A 25,627-nucleotide genomic window follows, 5' to 3' on the forward strand; every position below is an offset into this window, starting at 1 on the left:
AGGTTAATGTTGGGTATTTATGTTTATTTGTGTTAAAAAACTCAATAACTGTACTGTGCGCTTTTGCTATTTGTCCATTAGATTCAGAGGACGATGCAAATTCCATCTCAATTCCGAGATTTCCTAGAAAACCTTTCAATTGTATACTAGTGAAAGATGCTTCATGATCGCAAATGATTGTTTGTGGTATTCCAAAGTTTGCAAAGTATGTTGTAAGGGCATTTTGTACGTCCATTGCGTTCCTTGTTTCTATTCTTAGTGATTGTAAATGCTGCTTTTCCACTTCTTGTGTACCACGATGTGCTCTTTCGTGTTCTTTCTTTACAATAGCGTCCTGTCTTTGTTCAGACGTGACGTCTTCCACCATATTTTGTGTTATTACGAAATGTGATGGAGAGTTTGAGAAGTTTTCTTGAAACACTTCTTGAATTAATTGCATAATATTCTCAGGCAGAAGAATAGCGGTTTGTTTTCCGTTGTGAAATTTTTTCATTGCATCCGTTAGTGTTTGTTTGTCGAGGTGGTTGCTGCAAATAACGGTTCTTTTGTGATTTGGGAAAATAGTTGTGTGAGTTGTGGAATTGGTTTCTGAATGTGAAAATTATTTGATTCTTATAATAATTTATCGGTCTCTCGGTGAAGTGTAAAAAAAAATCTGTCGATGCATCGGCAGAATGAATCGTGTTCGTTTCCGATTGTGAGACATTATTTTGCAAAGAATCAGCATCGGAGGGGTTGATTTCATTATTGTTAGTTTCCACTTTCCTGCTTAGTGCATCGGCAACCACATTTGTTTTGCCAGTTCTATATTGCACCGTATAGTCATAATTTTCTAATTCTAATCTCCATCGAAGAATTTTCGAGTTTTTGTTCGAGTTTTTAATAAAAGTGAGTGGTTTGTGATCGGTTACGAGGGTAGATTTGTTACCGTACAAGTAGGGCTTAAATTTTTCAATCGCCCGAATGATTGCTAGTGCCTCCTTCTCTGTCGTAGAATAATTTATTTCGTGTTTATTGAGGGTTCTTGATGCAAATGCAACTGGGTGATCTCGCCCCTCAAGTATTTGAGACAAAACTGCTCCTAAAGCATAATTTGAGGCATCTGTCGTAAGGAAAAATGGTTTTTCAAAATTTGGATAAATTAATATAGGATCAGTCGTTAAAATTTTCTTACATTTTTCGAATGCTTCTTTATACATTGCATCCTTCATGTCGAGTTCTTTATCTTTTCTTAAATATTTAGTCATTGGTTGGGCGAGTTTGGAATAGTCTTTTATAAATTTCCTATAGTATCCTAACAAGCCTAAAAACTGTTTTATTTCTTTTTGGGATTTCGGAAGGTTCCATTTTTGTATTATATTTTTAGATTAGATAATTCTAATTTTTCAAGTACTTTCCCTAGGTTTTCTTTTCAAACTATCGCCAAATATTATTATGTCGTCTAAGTATACGTAACATATTTTACCGATGAGGTTTCCTAGAATAGAGTTCATCGCTCTTTGGAAAGTTGCGGGTGCATTTTTTAATCCAAATGGCATCCGCAGAAATTCATAATGCCCTAGGTAGGTGCTAAAAGCTGTCTTTTGTCTAGAACTTTCGTCGAGTTCTATTTGGTGGAACCCAGATTTTAAATCTAAAGTTGTGAAATAGCATGATTTTCCCAGGTTGTCCAGGATATCCTCTATTTGTGGTATAGGATGTCGATCATCCACAGTTTTCTCGTTCAATTTTCTGTAGTCTATAATTACACGAAATTTTTTCTTACCGGATGCATCGATTTTTTTGGGTACGACCCAAATAGGTGCGTTCCAGGGAGACTCGGAATGTGTTATGATTCCATTCTCAAGCATTTCTTCGATTTGTTCCTTGACCGTCTCTTTATGTGCATGTGGATATCGATAGGTTTTTGTATAAACAGGACTGTCGTCTACTGTATTTATCTTGTGTTTGATTGTCGTGATTGATGTCAACTTTTTATTATCTTTAAGTATAACTTTATCATGTTTCGCAAGTGTTTCTAAGATTTTTAGTTTTTCGAATTCAGACAAATGTTCTGTTCGTATCAAAGTTTCGATAGTATCTAAAGGTATTTTTTCTGAGGTGTTTATCGACGAGAAAAAATTGTGGCATTGAAAATTATTTACTAGGTAAGCTTATGATATGATATGAATTCGTAAAGCGTTAGTGCTGGTAGATCTGCTCCGAGTAAGGTGGCGATTCCTTTCGATGAGATTATTCGACTTCCACCGAGATTTTTCGTTAGAGTTGGTTTTATTTTCTTAGCTTTTTTTTAAATTCCGGGGCGTATAATATTTTTGTTTGCCCCTGAATCGATAAGTATATTCAAAATACTTTTATCATCAGTATTACATATTTTTAAGTATGGTAAAAAGTTGTGTTCCGTTGCTTTCACGTTATTGAGTTGGTTGATGTGGTCATGCAAAAATTTGCTTCCAGTGTGTTTTCTTCTTCATCTGTATCGACTTCTTGATTGTTCACAATTTTTCTATTCAATGTTAATCTACCATGTAATGATGGGTCGATTTCCATAGGTTCAAGTTTTGTATTTTGTTGTGTTTGGTAGTGCGGTTTTGGTTGGTTAAAGTTTGGACGATTGAATGAAGATTGATTCCTATCAAACACTTTGTTTTCTTTTGAAATTTTATGATGGCTCTCGGATGATATGAACTTACATAGAAATGCGTATGCGCTTTCTAAGTTTTCGGGGCATGCTGCCTGAGCATAGCCAAAATATGGATGTCTGAGTCCGGCCATAAATGCGGCTAGTGCATCCTCGTCAATAAATTTGCAAATTACTCTCCAGCTATTGTTGTATTATGGATTTTGTTTTGCTATTGATTTTATGTTTTGCACGATGTCTTTCGTACGTTTATAATATTTATGGACATTCATGTCCACACTTTGTTTATTGGCCCAGAGTTGGGCTTTGTATGTAGCCAGTTCCTGGCGATCGCCAAATGCATCGATAAGAACTGTTTTCACATCCTTTGTACGTTTGTGCGTTCACAATTTCTCTGAAAACGTCCAATGTATTTTCGGCAGTTGTAAGCCAGGATTGCAATTGCTTCCGGCTTCCATAGTAAGTTGGTATGGATTTGATTGGATCAGGAATCCGAAAAACATCGCCTGTCATTACAGCTTGTGGTGTGGCAGAGAAGAATGGTGTATTTGATGTTGAAGGGTTAGTAATATTTTGAAGCGTATTTTCATGAGATTGTTGCTTCTATGAGAGCTGTTTCACATTCATGTTTAATGAGCTAATTTGCTCAACTAGTTGCTGTAGTATCTGGTCTGATGTTTGTTGTTGTCGCTGTTGTTGTTGCTGTTGTCCCTCCATTTCGTTTATGGATAGTTTTTCGAGATCAATTTTAAGATTTTCGACCGGTACGTGCGATAAATCTCCTGAATCGTAAGAGCGCTCGCTGTCACTATCACTACGTTCGTCGTCGCTTTTTGGTATGCGTGGCGCGAACAGGATTTTGCGTAACTGGCTCATAAATATGAAATATTTCGCAAAAAAAAAAAAACTTCGAAGTCGACGCCTATCTGGTAGTACGTCGAAATCGGGGCAGAAAATCTTCTATCTGATAGTGCGATTTCTTCTGCAGAGATTTTGCGTCGATTTGCTAGTGCGCGAAATCTCCTCGAAAGTAATTTTAATTCGATTAGTGGGAGCACTGAAGAAAATCAAAAACTTACGGTTTTCTGCAAATCGTGTCCTGGTCCTGGCTGACGATGCTGGTGCTCCAGATGATCTGTGCCGGGGGATCCTCAACTCGAACGGCAGTTGTAAACTTTCGCGCCGTCGATGCTTGCGCGGAATCAATTTTGCGTAACAATTACGAGTTCCACTGTTTTAACACACGAACACTCAGCCAGTTCCGGACGGCTGCGCCAATAATAAGACCGATTAAATGGGCTTCGACATTTACTTTATTATTACACAAATTTTTGTTGTCTCGCCTTAACGCTACGGAGGATCGGTTCGAACTAAAAAAAACTAATCTGCTGTTCCCTACAAGTGGTGGTTTGAAATGGTGCGTGGCTGGAGGTCTATTGGCTAACATCTGTTTATCCTTCAATTGGTTGTAGTCCGTTCGCTGCATGCTCGGTGTAGGTACTTATGTTGTATTTATGTTAATGGGTTCTGGTGCACTCATAACTATATGTATCGGCTAATTTGTTGGCGGCAGTATTTCCGGGAATTCCGGGATAACCGGGAACCCAACACAAGGTAGAATTTTTATTAGAAGCAGCTTCTTCTATTTCAGTGATTCATGGGTGAAGGTTTCTACCTATTTGAAGAGTCCGAAGACAGCTCGCTGAATCAGAAAATATAACAGCAGGAGTAGAATCACGTGTGCATTCTTGGGTAGCGAAAAAGCTTCTACGCTAAAAACTGTGCATTGGGAAGGAAGAGAAAAACCGACACCGTCAGTGCTAACTGAACCATCAGTGTAAACTTGATGTACAATGTAGGCTCCATTCGCACCTTAACAAACATACCATTTTAAAACCATGAAGTTTAGTGATACACTGGGCGCTGGACAGCGTCGCCTCACGACCTGTTGAACACTGTTGTAACGGATAGTCTTAGCTCCGTCGAAGCTATCCGTTCAGTGAGGCCGAAAATGCACTCGCCGTACTTCCTTGAGAGAATACGAGAAAATTTAAGTGCTTTATCCAGACGCTGTTATGTCATTACCTTTGTGTGGGTCCCTTCTCATTGCTCAATTCCGGGTAATGAGAGGGCTGACTCATTAGCAAAGGTAGGTGCGATTGAAGGCGATATTTATCAGCGTCAAATCGCCTTCAATGAATTTTACTCTTTAGTCCGTAAAAATACCATCGCTAACTGGCAACGCAAATGGAACGAAGATGAATTGGGCCGATGGCTCCACTCGATTATCCCTAAGGTTAGCCTCAAACCATGGTTCAAAAGTCTGGACTTGAGTCGGGACTTTATTCGCACCTTCTCCCGACTCATGTCCAATCACTGTTCGTTAGATGCACTACTCTTCCGTTTCAATCTTGCCAGCAGCAATCTCTGCGTTTGTGGCCAAGGTTATCACGACATCGAGCACATTGTTTGGTCGTGTGAGGTGTATCTTGTTGCCAGATCGAATTTAGAGAACTCCCTTCGGGCTAGAGGAAGGCAGCCCAATGTGCCGGTGAGAGATGTGTTGGCTCGGTTAGACCTTGATTACATGTCCCAAATATATGTTTTCCTTAAATCTATCGATGTTCGTGTGTGATTATCCTCATATCCCTATACCCTCCATTTCTTCCTTTATGAGTAATTGGTCCGCTTGCTATAAACAGGAGAATGAAATGTACAAATGTATGAAATGTAGATGTACGAATAGATTTAAGGATTGAGTGTGTGTGATTATCAACATTGTAATAATTTCCTTATACCCCAACCTTTTCTTGAGAAAAATATGTCACCCTTCTAATCTCGAGTTCACCGCGAGTAATCGGTTTCCCACATTACTAACCATAGATTTAAGAAAATTGTTCATATATATAGTTTTAAAAATATATTCAAGATTTCGGCTCCTTTAAACTTATGCAACTGAGTCTGTAAAAATAAACGAATTTATAAAAAAAAAACCTTGAAGTTTAAATATTCATACAAATCTTTTCCGTTGGGTTCAAATTATATTGTCTTACCGAACAGTACAATTTTCACCCTTTTTGTCGGCAAACAAATGTGCTTTCAGCATAACAAAGAAAGCAGGAGTCCCCCTTGTAAAACGCGAATCTCAATACGACGTTCCACTTTCATCAGAAAATAAATATCACTGGAAGCATACTTTGCTCCCAAAACAATTACGCCAAACAGCTTCATCATGATCCACGCATTCTCACCCATATACATACATCTCGCAATCCCCGCACTGTCAATTCTGCAACCCTTGCTGTTTTCCGTATGTTATGTTTTTCATCATTTTCCTCTCTATCTCCCTCTAAAACAGGATGGCTCGGTGCTGCCAGCTGGGCAATGTCACTCCTCGCGGCGACCGTCGTGGTGGCACTCTGTCGGCGAAAATCAACTCGGTTGACGGCTGTCCTCGGTGGCCTGGTGCTGGCGTTGGGAATACTGTTCACCTCGTTCGCCACCCAACTGCACCAGGTAGCGTTCAGTTATGGTAAGTGTGGTAGATAAACGAAAAAGAAACGCGCTTCGTTTGCGAAAAGTAAAAAAGGAATACCTAATTCACGCGTCAACGTTAAATAATGAGGCTGCTTTTTTCGTTGAGTTGCCAGAGAAAAGATCTATTGTAGCTGGTATTGTTCTGTTCTGCTCACCCTTCTATTACTTAGCGGTTGCAATACCCGAATTGTGCATTGTGTGATAGTGACAATGCCGAGCTGTAGTAAAACAAGTCCTCTATTTTGTATCAAACACAATGTGTCTGTTATGCTTCAATTTAGCATTTTTATGCGGAGAAAATTAATCTTCATTTCAACAAATTAAAGCCATGGCGGCATTAGCTTTTTGTTCCGAAAATATGATTGCCAAAACAATTATGGAAGCCGCTTATTTCGAACTCGGCTGCTAACAGCCGAACTCCTAAATCTCACCATCCCGCGGAGGATACTTTAATTTGTCGATGATACATAACGAACTTTTGAGGAGTTTTTTCAAAGAGAAATACTTGAAGAGTGCGCAGACAACATGTAAACGATAATAGGATTATATCTTCATCGTTCAATCTTCCCAAAATTGTATTATTTCTCTGACGACCGACGTAGCTATTGAAGGGAAGAATTGGATACTTTTCTCCGTCTTTAAAATGTTCGCCTTAGATGTCCACAGGATTATATTTTAACTGTATTCCGGATAAAAGACAGGGGACCCTTTTGCGACGTCTTCGTTATCATGGACTGCCATAGCTGTGGCATTATATCCCGGACATGAGTTCGCTCGGAACGACTTCGATGTATTGAATTGAAGCGAGAAAAAGTCATTTCGTTTGATCCAAATTGGGACGAACATAAACCACCGTGAGATATGAACAAGACAACGAATGGTTTTCAGACGATTTTTCCCCACAATTTGCATAATTTTCACTGAAGAAAGATGTTTTCTCTTGCTTTGCCCACATGATGTATGCCGACGAAGTAAATCCAGACAAGAAGAAACGGTCGTTTGTTCAATCGTCTGAATATTTCGTATTTTGCCCAATCCCCATCCAATCTAAATCAACGAAAATTTTTCTGTGAATACATTAAACGACGCTTGAGTAAGACAAAGTTTTACCACCATACATCATGATATAAGTCTGATACCCCGAAAATATTCGAAAAATTGGATTGATGTTTCGAAAATTGCACGGGTATTTTTTCGCCGAAAGAATGTCTCCGAATGCACTGGTATACGTGTACTTGTTGCTCAGAATGCAGTCCAGACTTGTTATTTGATATAGAAAATTCACCTGAGTACTAATGAAAACTAGATGCAAATGGTACCTCGTTGAGAGGGTGTAGTATTCATTGGAATGCGAGTTAGAAGTGGAAGAAATCGAAATATTTGTTGAATATGATGATTTTCATAAACCAGAATATTTTTACAACAGGGAAACTTCAACAACTATTAACAGACGAAACTTTAGATGTCAAAAACATATCGCTAGGTTAAAGAAATTCATTCAAAATTAGTATTCTAAATATTAGTTTGTTTGTTTTATGTTTATGTTATGAATATAACATACATTATTTAATTTTTTACCTTCCCTCGTTCAATCATCAAGTTAGTAACAAAGACATTATTAGCATATCAATAGTCTTCATAGTAGACATCTTGATCAGTATATTTTTAAACGGTTTTATTTAGCTTGCCCTGTAATTTGTATGTTTGTAACATGTAGCGCTTTACACATTAATAGAAATTTGATCCCCTTCCTGTTGACCGATTAATCTGAAATTTGGAACACACGTTTATCTCTGCAGTCATTATAAAACTGCGTATTTCATGATTTTCAAAATTCAAGATGGCTGCCGCTACAAATTGGCGGTTACACATTTTCTCAAAACCCCATCAATATGGGTATCAAATAAAAGGGATGGACTAGTGGAACACAGTTATTTATGAAACATGCAAATCCAAGATGGCCGCTGTAACAAAATAGCCAATTACTTTTTTAAACGGTTCCATTCAACTTGAGCTGTTTGTATGTCTGTAGGTTTGTCCCACATTAATAAAAATTTGACCCCGTTCCTTTTGATTTATTGATCTGAAATTTGGAACAAACCTTTATTTCTGCTGTCATTATAATACTGTGTATTCCATTATCTTGAAAAATTCAATTTGACCTCCAGTAAAAAATGGCTGAATACTTTTTAAGTTAAACGGTTTAATGTACCAAAAGCTAGAAAATAATTAGGCAAGTAGCAATTAATAGTTATCACATCCTTTCCTTCATGAATTTAGGGCAATGATGAGACTAAAATAAAATCGTGGGGCACATCGGATTTCCATTATCCACAGTTAGTTGTTTCATCATATGCTCACGATTTTATTTTAGTCTCATCATTGCCCTAAATTAATAAAGGAAAGGATGTGATAACTATTAACTGCTACTTACCTAATTATTTTCCAGCTTATAGTACATTAAACCGTTAAACTGAAAACGTTTTTTTCCCTTTTTTGATTTTAATTATTTTTAATCCTTCCTAAAAAACTCTGAGGATATAAATTTGATTTCTATTCATTTTACGTAGCTAACCATTGTCAATGTTTTATCCTTTTTTCAAAGCTGCTTTTTATTTTTCTATATTGTTAGTACATACTTACTATCTCCTTCCAATGTAGGATGTATTTCATTAACAGTTGACATAAGTTTCTAGCGAGAAGTGCAAAGCATTCTGTTATAGTTGAAAATGTTAAAACGGCGAGGAACGGTCACCTTACGTCAGTATGCAATAGTGATTCGTCGTGATCAGTTCCACATTCCACAATTTTTTTTTTGCCTTCACAAAAATCCCGCTTTTTTATCCAAACTGATAATGGATTTTCACAACCAGTGTTGCCACATTTTCAGATTTATCTGGTGCAGATTGGTGCAGATTTTGAAAGGTACAGATTACTTATATTTGTCATAAGGACAAAAAAGTACAGATTTATCTCAGAGTAAAATTTTACCGCTGTTTTTTGTCTGCCCTATTACTTGAAATCAGTAGAGAATTTGACATGAGTGAGAACTGAATAAAACAAAGGGCCGGGCCGGGTAAGGGAGTAAAAAGTGCCTCCAAACTAAATCTCCAGCTGTATGGAAAATGTTGTGTAGGGTACTAAATATGAAATTTTGACAGTAGTACCATGTATTTGAGTTCTTATATGGTTCAACATAGGATATATGGTGAAAAATGCACCTTTTGGTTTTTTTTCACGCCATTTCCAAATTTTTTTTCTTTAAATTTCTATATTTTTTTAGTACTTCAAATTTTGGTGAATTTTTTAAAATATTTTTCCACTCGTTCCTATGTTAAACAACATAGGGGTTAAAAAACCGTCAAAATTTCTTATTTAATATCCTATACAATATTTGCCATACAGCTGGTGATTTGGTTTGAGGGCACTTTTTACTCCCTGACCCGGCCAGGCCGTTTGTAAAAGTCACTTTAATATCGATTTCATGAGTTAATCACTTTCGAATGTTAATATGTTAAAATGATTCTTTCAAAATCTCTTTAAAGCGTGAACCAATTACCCTTCTGTTATGCATGTGTTATGCATGTGTCTTTTCGCATTTCAATTATAATTTTATCTACCATTAAATAAGCCAAGGTGGGTTTTTTCAACTTCGTACCTGATCCTTGATCGCTGATATTTTGAACGATTTCCGCCGCTATTTTAAACTGATTTCTTGTCTGAAGAAGTTCTTGAAATTATCGAGCCCTACTTGGGTCTCCAGTAATACCTTTCTTCAGCGTCAGAAATAAATGGTAATCTGATGAGGTAAAGCTTTGTTCAGTTAGAATCGCTAGAAATGAGCTTTAGTTCAACGTGAATAGAGAATATGATGTTGTAACAAAAAACAATTTTTATTCCACCAAATATTGAAATGGTTACCATTTTAATCTACATTTGATCACAAATGAAAACCAACAAAAATGTATGCACCCGGTACAAAAATACACGAAAGCTTTCCACTAGTCGGCATGAGAGCCGCCCCTCTGTATTTCATGGATTGTCATCTTGGATTTAAGCTGCGATCAAAATCACACATTTGAATATTGGATTTGATATTGGCTGTTCGCTAGTAGGAGCAAGACTTATGAATAGGAATTGAAAGCGTTCTGCTTTTACACTCTGGCCATTTTAATAGTTTGCGACGAAACGGACCCCGTTGTCACGGTACCACTGAAGTAAGTCTCTAGTGGCCAAACCTGGCCGAAATTTTAAAGGATCCTTGAGTGCCTCATTTATGTCAAATCTTTCTCATTCAATCTTCCCTATGGTGCTTCGAGTTGGGTTTTATCGACGCGGGCATCGAGAATGGCCCACGGATTCTCGATAGGGTTTAAATCCGAGCTCTGTTGGGGCCATTCTTTAGGATTGATGCGGCATGAATGAACAAGAGACATCTTTTCCTTTGTTGTGTGTTGAGGATTGTTGTCTTGCTGAAACACAATCTGTTTTTCCGGACCCGTTTTAACCGATGAAACCTGCTATTCCGGTTTGCACCACACATTTACACTCTTATTATTGTCCAGATTTAAGCCTGGACTCATCAGTTCACATAACCTTCATCCATACTCTACCGCCTTACCTACATATTTCAGAAGAAACCGCTGATCGGCTGATCTTTCAAAGGCAATGAGTTGAATATCGCTTCACCTTCTGACGTGATAATTTTATATGGTGTTTATATTGATCTTAATGAAACATATTAGTAGTGTGAGTAGATATTTTTTCTTGAGAGCTTCTGTTTTATTTTTTTATTCAGTTTGTTAGTTGTTTAATATTTACGCTTCTCAGTTGTTCGACCATATCTTGTACTACACCAAAAAGTTATCTCTAGGAATAATTTCAACATTGTTTTCTTCAGGCAAAATATTATAAAACGACAAATTGGGCATGCTGAAAACAATTATACATCTGTAATAATGTTTTCAAAAGTAATAGCAAATGAATGTTTAAGCTCTTTTAGACACATTTAAACGTATATAAGTGTTTCTGCAATATGCACTAGAGAATATTTATAGAAAATTTTATCCAAGACGAAAAAAACGCAAATCCAATAGTTGTGAAATAGTCGTATTACTATTATCTACATTAGAGTCTCAATGGGAATGATCATCTCGAATTTTCAAACGGAGCTTTCTTAAAAATATTGATTCCCACAAAAAAAAACAACCCTACGCAAAATATGAGCTCAATCGGACTTCATTTACTAGTGTCGCACAGGAAAACCGAAAAATCACCCATTTTACCTCGTATTTCGAAAAAAACTCAGAGTTGAAACCTACATGTCTTCAAATGTTTTTCAGCGTAACTCCTAAACATATATTTTTACCACAATAATTTATTTGGAAAAGTTACTAGAAATTATAAGCAAATTCATAAAATTTCATGAACATGACGGTATAACACGACAAACATATTAAAAGAGCCTATTTACTATTAAAAGAGCCTATTTACTATAAAAATAAAAAGAAATATTTTTTATACATATATTTACAATGGCTACATTTAGAAGGAAATTGACCTGGAGCTTTTTTGTTTTAAATCACATCAGGATTCATAATTTGTGGCTAAAAGTGATTGTTAACATACAAAAATTCGAAGTTTCAAAAATTCATAAAAAATCAATGTTCCACAAAGTTCGTCAAAAATAGTTTTACCATCTTGGACTCATTTCTTCAATTTTCTACATAACTTCTAATTTTATATAAAAAAATTAAAAAAAATTAAAATATATATTTTAGATATTGCACATTAAAGTTTTCTTTTGTAAATTAGAACAGAGTACTAATTTTTTTCTGAGTGTATATTTTTTTCACATTTTAAAATCAATACTCTATAACTCTTCCTAAGACACTATTTCGATACAACTCATAGTTTTTGAGATATGAATTATCAAAGATTTCTCGTACTAAAATCGATGCGCTCTTTTGAAAAGTTATACTTGAGTGAAAAAATCACAATTGCTGTGGAAAACTCTTATTTCCTCCAACCCAATTGGAATACAAATTTTCATTCGAATCAAAAATACATGTTTTAAAATCTGCATTTTTAGGACGATTTCATTTGGAAATATGTTTTTAAATTTAAGCACATAGTAATCTTCTGGTAGTGGATACCAGAAGATTACTATGTGCTTAAAATGTGTGTAAAAATCATTTTTCTTCAGAAATTCCAGGCGAGTGTTCAATAGTAACTTGGTTGTATGCGCTTCCTCCAAACAATGAGGGTGCGTCCCATGAAGTTCCATTTGCTCCAACGAAGATGCTTTTTCTCGAATAGTCTTAAAATTGCTCCTAATGGTCCTGTATCAGGTTCATGACACTAGAACCGTGGTTCGCCTTATAGACAGCGTCGGGGTTATCGTGACGATATCGATATCGTTTCTACGAAGTATCTCCACAACTGCTGGATCTGCAAAATACATATCGCTTTGATGTCAGCCACATGTGGCAAGATAAATCTCGCTATGAACGATTTCGAATGGTGCATGCGGTGGATTCAAAACCTCGTTGATCCTAATCGAGATTTCATCCTGGAGTTCCTCCTTGATTTTCGAGCGACAAATCCGTTTCGGTCGCAGAAACCCCAGGTACATCTAGGATCCGTCTGGCACCGATTATTGAATCACTTCACTCTTGTTGATGTAGAATCCTTCAATCGCAGTATAATTCCTTGGAAATCGAATGACTACATTGATATCGTTGATATCATAATGTTGATCCTAATAATGCGGTAACAGAGGGCTCTGCCGACGTAAAAATTTCAGCAACTCTTCGAATCACCTTCTGCGGTGAATTGTGGATCAGAGCGTTTGGATACGACTTTCCAGATGTCTCATCCATATAGAGTTTCATTTTATTCATTTTTTGAATACGCATTCTGCCATCTTCGTGAAAGGTATACATTCAATGTGTCCTTGAAACAGATACAGTTCCATAATAAACGATACATTCCCACATCGGCAACAAATATAGATCAAGTGCTCAATTTACTACCAATAGAAAGTGCTTTGAACTTTGATGATACGATTGTTAATTTTTATTTCTGCAAAATGGAGATCGAAATTTACTGTCTTTTCCATCATGTTTCTTTGCTGCAGAGTGTTCTATTTATCTACGTGTCCTTACAACAATGTCATGCAATATAAACATCCCTTTGCCAAATATAAATAGCACCAAAATATACTCGGTCCTAAAGATTAGTCAAATGATAAAATGAATGCAAATAATGTAATAATACTCATCTGACTATGAGCTCGAGCAATTCTTCGCATTTCCTGCCCTCACAACAAAACAATTCTGTGTCCATCTCTCTTTGCCTGACCCGTCTGTGTTCAATATTTGCAAACACTCGGGATATCTGTGAAAACGAGATTAACCCGCATCCGAGCTTTGGGTGCACCTCGCTCATTTATTTGATTTTGCTCTGTATTTTCTGCTCTACCAGTGCAACAATTTCCTTTATAATTCTCTGTGATGAATTCTCAACGATCCAAGCTACTGTAATGAAATGGTATCAACAATTCAATCTAAGCTTTCACACAGTTTTGCTTCACTAAATCACTATTGTGGCATTGTTCATACAAATTATGCGAACAAAACCATAGCTACATGTTGACTCTAGTCCTCTGACACCGGAAAACCAAGATGAAACTAGCAGCTTCAAACATAGCGTTTTGTCATGAAGCAACAATCTCATACAAAATAATCCATCTTCTCCTCTTCGGCATATCACCTAATGCTCAAATCCCTCGCATTTACAATGTACCCGCCGCTCTCACCCACCACCCCATCCGTACAGGTGTAATAGTTGGCGTGGGTGCTGCAATGGTTCGTGAGTCGGCTGCCGTAATGCTGGGACACTACTTTAAGCGACGGAGACAGTTTGTCGAAATGATTACAATGTCAGGCGAGGGTGTCGGCGTGGCCCTGTTTTCTGTGATACTGAAGGAAGGAGTTGGGTAAGTACCACACTGTTTCCCGTGAAAACCACCCAGCAACGATGTTGTGTCCCTGCTTATTACATAAAATGTATGTTTGACAGCCATCCTGTGAAACTTTTTTTTCTTCTCATTTTCATCCCTCCGTTCGTTTGCATGAGTTTAGACCTGGCCCGGTGTTTGTGACGCCTCACTCCCGGGGTGAATTATGCTATAATATTAAAAATAACATCATTCACTTCGTGCGGTTACTCCAAAATGGGCGTTTGGTCAGCGGAGAAAACTTGTACTTCCTGTGACATCCTGTTCCGGCGGAGATCCGTTCGGAGCGCCGTGTAAAACTTTTTCCCTTCCATTCCCGCAACCCCACCTACGTTCATTCGCATTTGCCTAAAAGCATACCACTGTTCACTAACTCTGTGAAACTCTACTCTCCACACAGGAAGATGGGCTGGCGCCTGGGCCTCCAAGCCGTCACCGGACTGGTTTCGTTTAGCTTCTTTATGGGGATGCTGTACAGGCCGGCGTCACTTTACCACCCCCAGCGGCGAGCGATTCTGCATTTGAAAAACCAGCGGAAGAAGGTAATTAAGGTTGACAATAATTTTGCCGAGCGCTGTAAAATTTACGGTTCGCCGGGCGGAACAGGAACGCGGGTGGATGCAGGGAAGGGCAGGAATTTCGAATCGCCGGTTTATTTCGGTTCATTCTTTCGTCGACACTGGCACTGGTAATTTATGGCACTCGCTAATATCTTCTGTTGCGAACGGTTGCGCTGTCGTTTGCTTCCTTGACCTACCTTAAGGAATTATGGCCCAACAAACGGAAGCGCTAGAAATAATTTCCTGTTCCTGTTATTTGAAATGCGAATTTGAATGCCTTCGGGAGCAATCGAGTTAGGGCAGTAAATCTAATATTCGATTTCAAAGTTTTCACTGTTTTCATGAGAGATGACTTTGGGCATAGCCCCCTGGAGGCTAGGGCCTTTTTAATGTAGTTGCAGAATCAAACGAACAATAAACCATCATTTTTGTATGAATCTTTGATTTTTATACTTAAGCATAATTATGTTTAATAAAAGAATGGTGACGAATTTCAACTCGTCTTAAGAGGTGGCAGCACCATCTTAGATAGCGCGTGAAACATTGTGGGTGAAAAGACATTGGTCATTTTGAAATCTTTGCATTGGTAATCTTCAAAAAAGAATTAACCTTTTCTTAAAAAAGCCATACATTTTATTCTTTATTTACGTAGGACTACGTCTTTCATTTCTGTACCGGGGTGTAAGTTCAAAGTTTCGAAAACGAGAGAGTGACGCTGGACTGCAAGGTTTTGAACGTTAATACCTCTTTACCGGAGTGGTATAATAATCACTTCATCCGAAAGATAAAATGTCAACGAATTATATAATTGTCCTTAATTTTCTTTTAATCCCTTCTGTTTATTTTAGGCTCATTTTAGCTTTAGCTATAACAGAGCCGAATTTCAATCGTGTACATGTCACATGTTTATCATATCTATAATTAGCACATTACACAGTTGCCATGTTTTCGGCGTTAGAGTATTCCCTTCTCTATACCATTGCATATGGTACACATTTACACAGTTGCCATATAGGAGTAAGAGTTTTCGTTCTGTTCTTCCATTATCCAGTTAGACCGGACAGCGGAGACAGTTGATTGATCATTGTTGAGTTATTTATAGAACAGCAGCCCGATGTGTCTTGCAGAGCAGAGCAGTTGTATGGATGAATCGATCTTATTTCGACCGTGGATCGATCTCCATCGCTGATGATTGTTGCGTGGACGTTGTTATTCTGTAACAACACAAAGATGGTTAATGAGGGCCCTGAGTTTTGAACTCACGATCGATCGCTTACCAAGCGAACGCGCAACCAATGTGGCTACGGAGACCCCCCAATTGTCCCTTATTGGTCCAAAAAATCGTTTCAAAACTTTAAAAATTGTTTTGAAAGCAAGCTATTGAAATCATAACAATCTAGCTCATTGATGATTGGTGATCGCAATGTGTTCCCGAACACGGACGCAAAATCTAGGCACCTGGAGAAACCGTCATAGCGAATACATGCGAGCTGTGATTTGTTTTGCTCGCTTGCATTAGTGTTTGGGAAACCATAGTGGACACATGCAAGGCGTGAGTACTTCCACTCGCATCAGTTTCTGTTCTGCTTTCGCAAAATTGTTTGGGTGTGAATGCGTCCGAGCGAAGGAATATTTGCACCCGTTTACGCATTCGGCTTGGTGTTCCCGTGATGCAATCCAATAGCATCAGTTTCTGTTTTGCTTTCGCATGGAACAGTCATGAAAAATTGCCACATCACGATAAAAACGAAATGAATTTTATGCAAGGTTATATAGACTTTATTTCGTTTTCACTGTGAAATTGCGCCCTCAATTTCTATTCTGCGTATGGAGTGATCATGAAAAATCTCGTGTCATTCTCACGAAAACAAAAATGAATCATGTATCAAACATCTTCAGTTGCTTTTACAAGGCCACTCAAATTCCATCGTGTCGTATCGGGACCACCAACAAGTTCGAAAGAGTTGAATTTTATGTTAATAACAAATCCATACTTATACTCACCCATCCACACACTAACAAGAAAAACTTTCAGCAATTTTCCAAAATATTCATTCATTCATGCATTAAGAATTGATTCAGATCCAATTTCAAATAAATGATTGCCGAGCCAACGGTAGTCCTACGTCAACCTTGCGGTTAAATCACAGATATAACCCACTTCTTGTATTTTTTACAAAAAAAAATAACTCAAAAACTATAATACATTGAAAATTATAGTCAAAGGATAAAATTCAGGAAATTGTTTGAATTTTCATAAAATATACAATACAAGAAAAAAAAGTTAAGAAAAATACACTAAAAAAATCTTTTAAAAATTGAAATTCATTGATTTTTTTTTAATTCTCAAAAAAACTTTCATGAATAGCCCCTACAATTTCCAACAAGTCACCCATGTAGATGGGCACTTTCACAGGGAAAAGGTTTTTCTAACAACTTTTTCATGTTTTCATGTCGATATATTGTATTCCATAAAGTTTTAGATCTTTTTAAAATATGAACTTTTGTAGTAGACGTCAACTTTCTATCTATTATAGTTTCTGGAATATATGGCTTTTTTGTATGGAGTCTCCTGAAAAAAATAATGTAATATTTTACTCGTAGCATTTTTGCGTGTAAATTCTAGAGTTCGACATGTTTTTGACATGTTTCAAGATAGAAAAAAAGTTACAGAACATGAAAATGGCGATAATTTAATATACAATTGTTACGACATACACATTAAAAGCATTTTCAAAGAAAACATGAAACATTTGTTGTTAGAAAAACTCTTTCCCTTTAAAATTGCCCATCTTCTGATGTATGGGTGACTTATTGGGAATCGTAAGGTCTTTTCATATCTATTTTTCTCAGAGTTTTCAAAACTCATATTTTTGAGAAAATGAATTTTATTTCTCAATAAATTTTATTTTCAATAAAAATTTTCTTTAAAATATTTTTCTAAATTATTTTTCAACAAAACATGAATAATTTCCTACATTTCACGGAATTGTGTAGATCTTACGGTTTGGGTCAGATTTATTTTTGAAATTTTGTGTTTTTCTATCAACTTTTTATCGAATATTTCGAGTTCAAAAACCTACAAATACATTTAAAATGTGTGTTAGAAAATGAAATATAGAAAATTATTTATGTTTTCATAAAAAAAAAAAATCAAACAAAAATGCCATACAAATGAAACACAAATTTTTGCGTTACTCGAGAATTAATCGAGCAAATGAAACCAAATTTGGCATGTGGAGGTTTCAGGGTGCAATAAATGTTTCTATGACAACAAATGAAACACAAATTTCTGAATTACTCGATAATTAATCAAGCAAACGAAACTAAATTTGGCATGTGGAGGTTCTAGGATGCAATAAATACAAATTAAAAACAAAATTCTGCATAACTTGAATAATAATCAAGCAAATGGAACCAAATTTGGCATGTGAAGGTATTACGGGGCACGAAACGTTTCTATGGTGAATACACTCCTCCCCTTTTTTAAGGAGGGCTGCCACACAAACGAAACACAAACTTCTGCATAACTCAAGAACTAATCAAGCACAATTTGAGATGTGCGGGTTTTCGGGTATGAAAAAAATGTTTCTATAATGGTATGACACCCCTCCCTCCTGTGGAATGGAGTGGGAGTCCCATAAAAATACTACACGTATTTCAACCAAAAATATTCCAACCAAACATGACAATTGAAAATTTTCGAAAAACTCTGAAAGAAACAGGGAAAATTTGGAAAATTGATTTCCCATATGTTCTACATTTACATAGAGACAAGTGCTGTTAGCCCATTCGATCGAAATTGATCTTTGTTCGAAACTGGAAATGGATTTTAATGTGATGAAACACAGACCTATTTCTTCTTCTATCTATACCAAAAAAAGGATCGCTGGATGTGTTGATAAGAGCAGAACTCGAGGAAGGAATTGTCCGATTTAGAGCTGTCTTTATTCTATCATATTTACTGTATAAAACATTAATCCATGTAACGGAGAAACATGCTATTTGCAAGTGGTTGAAAAATCTTGAACGAGAATTGTATCTGAAAATAATCTGATATTATAATGATGAGTTTTTTTAGAAATACTAGGAATTTTAAAGTAAAAGGTAAATTCAACGGGGTCGAATAGAAGATCAATCAATGAACAGTTCTGCGATTGAACCCATGAACTTGCTCATAGTAAGAAAACGTGAATGTTTGAAGGTATTGATAACAACAAACAAATTTTGGGCGGGACGAAGTTTGCCGGGTCAGCTAGTTTCTTATAAATAATGCTTTGATTTTCGATTCTGGGTCGACTTATTGTAGCCCACCTCTCAAGTAGTCCAAATATAGCTGATTGTTTTCTACTCTGAATATACATCCAAACCAAAAAAAAATCCCGCAGGTCGATTGTAGCTGTGCCAAATGTAGATTTGACGGAGGGAAAATTTGCGCTATGTATTAATTATGTTGGTATTAAGTATCCAACATCTCTCACACGAGTTTAGGTTTCTGGCAGAGTGCTTTCGTAACGTTATTTTAATACTATTAATCACAGTGTCATAGTTCTGAACGACTGTTTTATTTCAGATTTTTTCGGAAGCTCACTCCCAGAATTTTTCTTCTTTCTTCTTTCTAACTTCTTTCACTATTTGTGGGTCAATCGATCTGCATTGAACCTTATGAAAACTAATTTGAAAAATTTATGTTGATTTTTGTATATTTCGAAAAGTTTTCTAAAACATTCAGTACTGAATCAAAATCAGTATCATTTCTTAGAATAAGATTGAAATCATCAGCAAACACTAAAACTTTTATGATTTTATCATAAATTAGAAATCCTGTCAAATTTGCATATAGTTGTCGAATTGATGGCTCTAAGTACAGAATAAACAAAAACATACTAAGGGACAACCTTGACGGACAGAAATGTTATCTTTATTTCTTTAGTTAGAAATCCGTTTACCTGAACCATAGCTGCGGCAACTTCACACAAATGTATTATACATTTTAAGAACTGTTGAAGAAATTAAAAACTTTCTAATACTTTTCATTGGTATTTGTGATCTACTCGATCAAAGGCTTTATCATGATTGAAGATTAAAAAACTTTCTTTGAGCCTTTTGGTTTCGCAAGATCATGTTAAGATTCTTCTGAGGTCTTTCAAATTATCCATACAGGACGCGTTAGTTAAGCAAGCGGTTTGTCCTGGTCCTATCAGTTTGTGGAGTACCTTCATAGTTCGGGTAACATAAATTTTCATTAACAGCTTATAATCACAAGTAAGCAAAGAAATTGGCCGGTATTCCTCCAGAGCATTAGAACTAGTTCCTTTTTTGGCAACAAAATTATAACACCATCTGAGATTTCTTTATCAGAATTAAAGGATTCCGATAGGTACGAATTGAAAAGTATTATCGTGTCATCTTCCATATTGTAATTTTTTTTTTTTTTGAATAGAACTCATATGAAAGACCATCCGGTCCGGGTGTCTTTTTCTAAGCACATCCTTTTGGAACCTTTTTCAATTCTTCCTTCAAAAATGGTTCCAATAGATGTGTGCCTTCTTCTAGTGAGATTTTCTCAGTGATAAATTGGATTGGATCATTAGTCATAAGTCCTTAAATCAGCATCATTAAACCGTTCGTTGAAGTATTCATAAGCGATATTTTTAAGTGTTGTTGAATCAGTTATCTTTTCCCCTCGTAAAAAAGTCGTTTCATTAATATTTTTAGTCAAATGCTTTAGCCGATTGTGCTCAATTTAAAATATTCTAGATTCGATCACTTTGATATAAGGCCTAGTTTCTTCGTCCCGTTATTTCTTTTGCATGTATTCTAATAGTTTCCCACAAAAACAACTCTTTTCATTTCGAGTTCTGGAATTTAGCTCCTAGCTTTTTCGTTTATAAAATTGTCTGACTTTTCCCATGAAAATCTCCTTTCACCTTTGATTGAGATCATCGTCATGAAGAAGTCTCAGTTTCCAATCCGCGCAAGCTACTGCATACTGTTCCGCTGTTTCTTCGTTCTCTAAAATCGATTTTTTTATCTTCCAGAAACCTCTTCTTTTTGTTCTGATGATATTTTGATCCCACTGCATTTTTTTAATATGAGGGACTCAGAAGGAAAGGGGTGTAAGTGATTTGATCGATTTTTCTTCATCAACTTTTTCTTTAGTTAATAACTCAACTGCACAATCGTTCCAATTCAAGTTTGCTATTGAATCCGACTATCTTCCAAATTGTCAAAAACAGATATGATATGAAGACAGAATGATAGTGTGCTCAATATAAAACTGTTATACTCAGTTATAGGGTGCTTCAGTTAATTCCTAACAGGGTTATTGATATATTGTTTTGGGAATTTAAAAAAATACGTTTTTGAGAAAAATTAATTTCAATTAAAAAAAAGCACAACTTTTTCCCATCTTTCTGATAATTCACGGATCCCTTTGCGGAAATAATCAGCCGGTTTGTCGACTAATCACGAATCGATCCAATTTTTGACTTCATCAAAATTGGAGAAGTGCTGGTCAACCAGGCCATGTTGCATCGATCGAAAAAGATAATAATCGGACGGAGCAATGTCTGGAGAGTACGGCGGGTAGGATAAGACCTCCCATTTCAGTGTTTCGAAGCATGTTTTGACCGGTTTCGCGACATGCGGCCGAGCATTGTTTTGCTGCAAAATAACTTTATCGTGGCTTTGCTCGTGTTGTGGCCGTTTTTCCTTCAGTGCACGGCTCAAACGCATCAATTTTCGTCGGTAGAGGTTCCCCGTAACGGTTTCATTCGGTTCTAGCAGCTCATAATACTCCACACCTAGCTGGTCCCACCAAATAGACAGCATAACCTCCTGGCCGTGAATATTCCGCGTGGCCATCGATGTTGATGCATGGCCGGGGTATCCATAAGTTGCCCGACGTTTGGAATTGTCGTAATAGTCCCACTTTTCATCGCCAGTAACGATTCGATGCAAAAAACCCTTTCTTTTATGACATTGGAGCAGTTGTTCGCACGTGAAAAAACGGCGTTCGACGTCTCGTGGCTTCAATTCATACGGTACCCAATGTCCTACCTTTCGGATCATCCACATTGCTATTAAACGGTCGTGTTTTGCTGACCTACTCCAAGTGTATCTGCAAGTTCGTGTTGCGTTTGTGACGAATCTTGTTCGAGTAAAGCCTCCAATTATTAATCTTCAAACATTTTTGACGGTCCGGAACGTTCTTCAACTTCCAAGTCAAAATTACCACTTTTGAATCGTGTAAACCACGTCTAGCACGTTCCCTCAGTTGGAACATGGTCACCATAAACTTCCACCGAAATTCCATGATTCCATGACTTTCCGCAGCTTTTTTCTTCATATTGAAGTAATAAAGAAACACTCCCTGCAAAAACACTCTCGTTGGTACGAAATTCGACATATTCGAAGTGGCAAAAAAGGTATGTTGTTTACGCTTCAACTTTTCGACATATACTGAAAAAGATGCGCAATGACAGTAGCTTTCCAACGAATGTCTGGAAATTTGATTCACTGGAATAATAATCAAGTTACGCCATCTGTTTTAAAACTGAAAAAACTTACCGGTACACCTAATGGTTTTTTAAGTTTTATTTTTTTTAATAAGAAAAATCATTTTTGACCCTTTTCAAACAAAATTTTTAAGATTCAACGTACACAAATTGTTTAAACGACTTAACACCCACAATGTTATGCTGCAATCTGAGATGTTGCTGCCAACGGTCAGTCGAGTTGGCACGAGAATCGTCTAGTATCAATTTTCAAAATTAAAAAAAAAATTAAACTAAATTGATCATCAACAGTTATTCTTTAAAAAAAACATCATTCCTAGTAGATAACTTTCTACACGGACTATTAAAACTTAGCTTGTAGATGTGCAAAATTTCACTGGGAATCTATTTCAAGGATATCCTGTGATTCTAAAGTTCGCCATGGAAAGTCATCCATGATGGTAGTATTGAAAAATGGCATTACAATTAGTTACTTCGTCGTATGAGTTTTCCACTACCATCATGGATGACCGCACGTGTTATTTATCGAGAGTCGTGTTGACTGTCCAAACTACATTAATTGGAAGCCACCCTTGCGTATCAGATTCACCCTTCTGAACGGAGTTCTCCGGTCGGAATTGCGCCAGTGCACAAAAAGTTGTCCTTTCCAATGTTACACTCCCAAACTCGTGTGTCGAGCTTGAGTTAATCGCACGTTTCCTCCAAATGTGCACATCCTCATTCATGTTATCCTGCGAGAGGGCCTATTCAGCTCAATTTTTTGTATTTGGAAAAGAAAATGTACGAAATCGAATAAAGACGATGCGGCCCCATTGGGCGCTAACTGCAGTTCATTTATTCTAATTTGAATACGTGAATAACGAAAAGCGTATAATTATAAAACGCCATTGATGTAATGTGAAAGAACGATGGCATAATCAAATTAATTACCTCGGATACTGCGCCGTACGAGACGAATAAATTTACGGAATTACGATGATCAGTTCCAGAAAATTTTCTCTGCCATTCTGGAAGTTCGACGTTAAATATTTTCTGTGGTGCTAAACTTTTTGATGTGTTAACATTAGGAATTGGCATCTATTTGCATTCCAAATCAGACAAAAATATTGGTTTGTTCATCTTGAAGCTACTCAAAATAAACCTTACATTTGGAAGCTTTGAAGCGTTTGAAGTCAATTCATTCCACACTCTTTTTAGTTATATATACTTTGATAAAATGGATTTCCACTCAGCTGGCCCTAGAAGAAAATAGCTTGAACATATTCGCATAATAGTCCACCTTCTTCCTACTGAAGGTGCCATTACTAAGAAAGGGCTCACCTTGACTGCCTCCAACAAACACAACATCCAAACACATTCACCCCCTGCAGCGAGTCATCGTTTCCGGAAAGAAACATCTAAGGATTGGAATAATATTGCCTTATCCTTTTGCTGTTTGCCTTCTGTTCCCAATTTGCTCATCAAAGCAACCATCAGCTGGCCGAGATACACTCATACATAATCACGCCTCGTTTCCGTTTTTTTTTCTTTGTCTATTTACAGGTGAAGGAAAAGAAAACCCACGTCCGCACGCCGAAGCCTCCGTTTCTGGATTTTACCCCCCTAAAACTCCCATCCGTACGGATGCTATCGATCTCGGCGGCAGTGGCCGCGTTTGGTGTCTACTCTCCTATATTTTTTCTGGTAGGTACCAAATTTTCGTTCCAAATCTAAGGGCAGCACATTTGCGTATATTTCGATGAGCGCTTCCGGGTGGCAGAAGATGAGTCAGTTCGGGATTCCAGCGTGGAATGGCTTCCGTAATCATACTTCATTCAGCAGCAATCACATCCAGCACCCGCACATCCGCACACCGGCGCCAGACTTATCGGGGGAGGAAAAAAAAGAATTGAGAACGTAGTGTTGAGTAATGAGTGATGAAGGCATAAAATGGAACCAGATTCACACCGTTGAAAGTTCCTCGGGGTGTATTTCGCTGTAAATACTTTAACAGTTAGTTGTTTGATATTTATTTCTAACTCATTTAAAATTTGCGTGGAAAAGCTTCATATCACTTTCACATATCTTGCTCCAAGAAATCGTCGATCACAAATTGTTGTGTAAGTTACAATATTTTTAGCCAGAACGACTAGAAATGTGCGAAATTTCAATCATTTTTATCAATTAGAGTATGTACAGTATTTTTTTATCAGGAGTAAATTCCGAAAAGGACATATTGGAGGATGGTTCTGCACCGACCAGCCCGTGATTCTCAGGACTGGTGCAAATGACCGAATTTGCTGTAGTGTCCAAGGAGATATATTTCCTTTGACACTACTGAAGATTCGGTGAATTCCCGTATCCTGAGGTCCACTGGTGGAACGCTTTAGGGGTATTTTTTGGAACATGTCGAAAGCATTTTCACCAGGCGAGAGTGTGAACATATTATTTTCAATTAGTATTCCGATATCGCTTTAATCAGCGAGTAATCAACAACGGTGTTAAGGCTGAGAGTTATTATTGAAGTTTTCAAATCGGTTTTTTGGAGGTCACGAGAGAGTTGCGACAAAGTCAAGAAAACTATCCGCCCTTTTCATAGTCCAAAAAAACTTTCTAATCTCATATTCGAAATGATAAACAGGTGAATTGAAGAACATGATCTATTAGTTCTATGTTTTTTTTCCTTGTTGGGTGTGAACCACTGCGTCCATTAGTTTAAACTATTGTGGTATGCCCCATTTTTTGTACTACGCTTCAAGCTTATCTACTGCTTATTGATGAAGAAGTAGACTGAAAGCTATAGCGAGATAGGTGCCAATCAGTTCTATGTTTGTACGGAGATGGAAATCCCAATCAGAACTGCGATTTGTCGTGAGCATCAGATGATGGTACTCATACAAAGATGATCAGGCAAGAACCGCCGGAAATAATTATGCGAAGACGAACTAACAATTTGAAAATTTTCGATATTTTTTATTCCGAATGAAAACGCGCGAACTACTTGTGGATCAGATCTGGTGTAAAACAAGTTGCGCCTATTTTATAGCCAAACGAATCTGCTAATTTATTTGTAGCTATTTTTGTCTTGCCCTAGTCGCAGCTAGGTTTAAATTTTGGCACATTGTGTTACGCAATAGGGGGCAAGCTTTTTTTTTTTTTAATTCGTTTATTTTTACAGGCTCGGTTACTTAAGTTTAAAGGAGCCGAATTCTTAAATATATTTTTAAAACTATATATATATATAGAAACAATTTTCTTACATCTATGGTTAGTAAGGTGGAAAACCGATTACTCGCGGTGTACTCGAGTTTAGAAGGGTGACATATTTTTAGGAGAAGGATGGGATATAAGGAAATTGTAACAATGTTGA

General features: G+C 37.0%; 1 protein-coding gene across 4 annotated transcripts in view; it reads left to right on the plus strand.

Moving 5' to 3' along the window:
• The window catches only part of LOC129775488 (monocarboxylate transporter 7-like), a 156,353-nt gene that overhangs the window by 104,146 nt on the left and 26,580 nt on the right, over nucleotides 1–25,627 (plus strand). For all 4 annotated transcript variants that reach the window (XM_055780287.1, XM_055780289.1, XM_055780286.1 and 1 more), the window contains 4 exons: nucleotides 6,000–6,173; nucleotides 14,018–14,177; nucleotides 14,599–14,740; nucleotides 23,821–23,961. In XM_055780287.1, the coding sequence (XP_055636262.1) occupies nucleotides 6,000–6,173; nucleotides 14,018–14,177; nucleotides 14,599–14,740; nucleotides 23,821–23,961 (617 nt within the window). The remainder of the gene's footprint in view (nucleotides 1–5,999; nucleotides 6,174–14,017; nucleotides 14,178–14,598; nucleotides 14,741–23,820; nucleotides 23,962–25,627) is intronic.

The sequence above is a fragment of the Toxorhynchites rutilus genome, chromosome 3 (assembly GCF_029784135.1).
Source record: "Toxorhynchites rutilus septentrionalis strain SRP chromosome 3, ASM2978413v1, whole genome shotgun sequence".
Classification (NCBI taxonomy): Eukaryota; Metazoa; Arthropoda; class Insecta; order Diptera; family Culicidae; genus Toxorhynchites; species Toxorhynchites rutilus.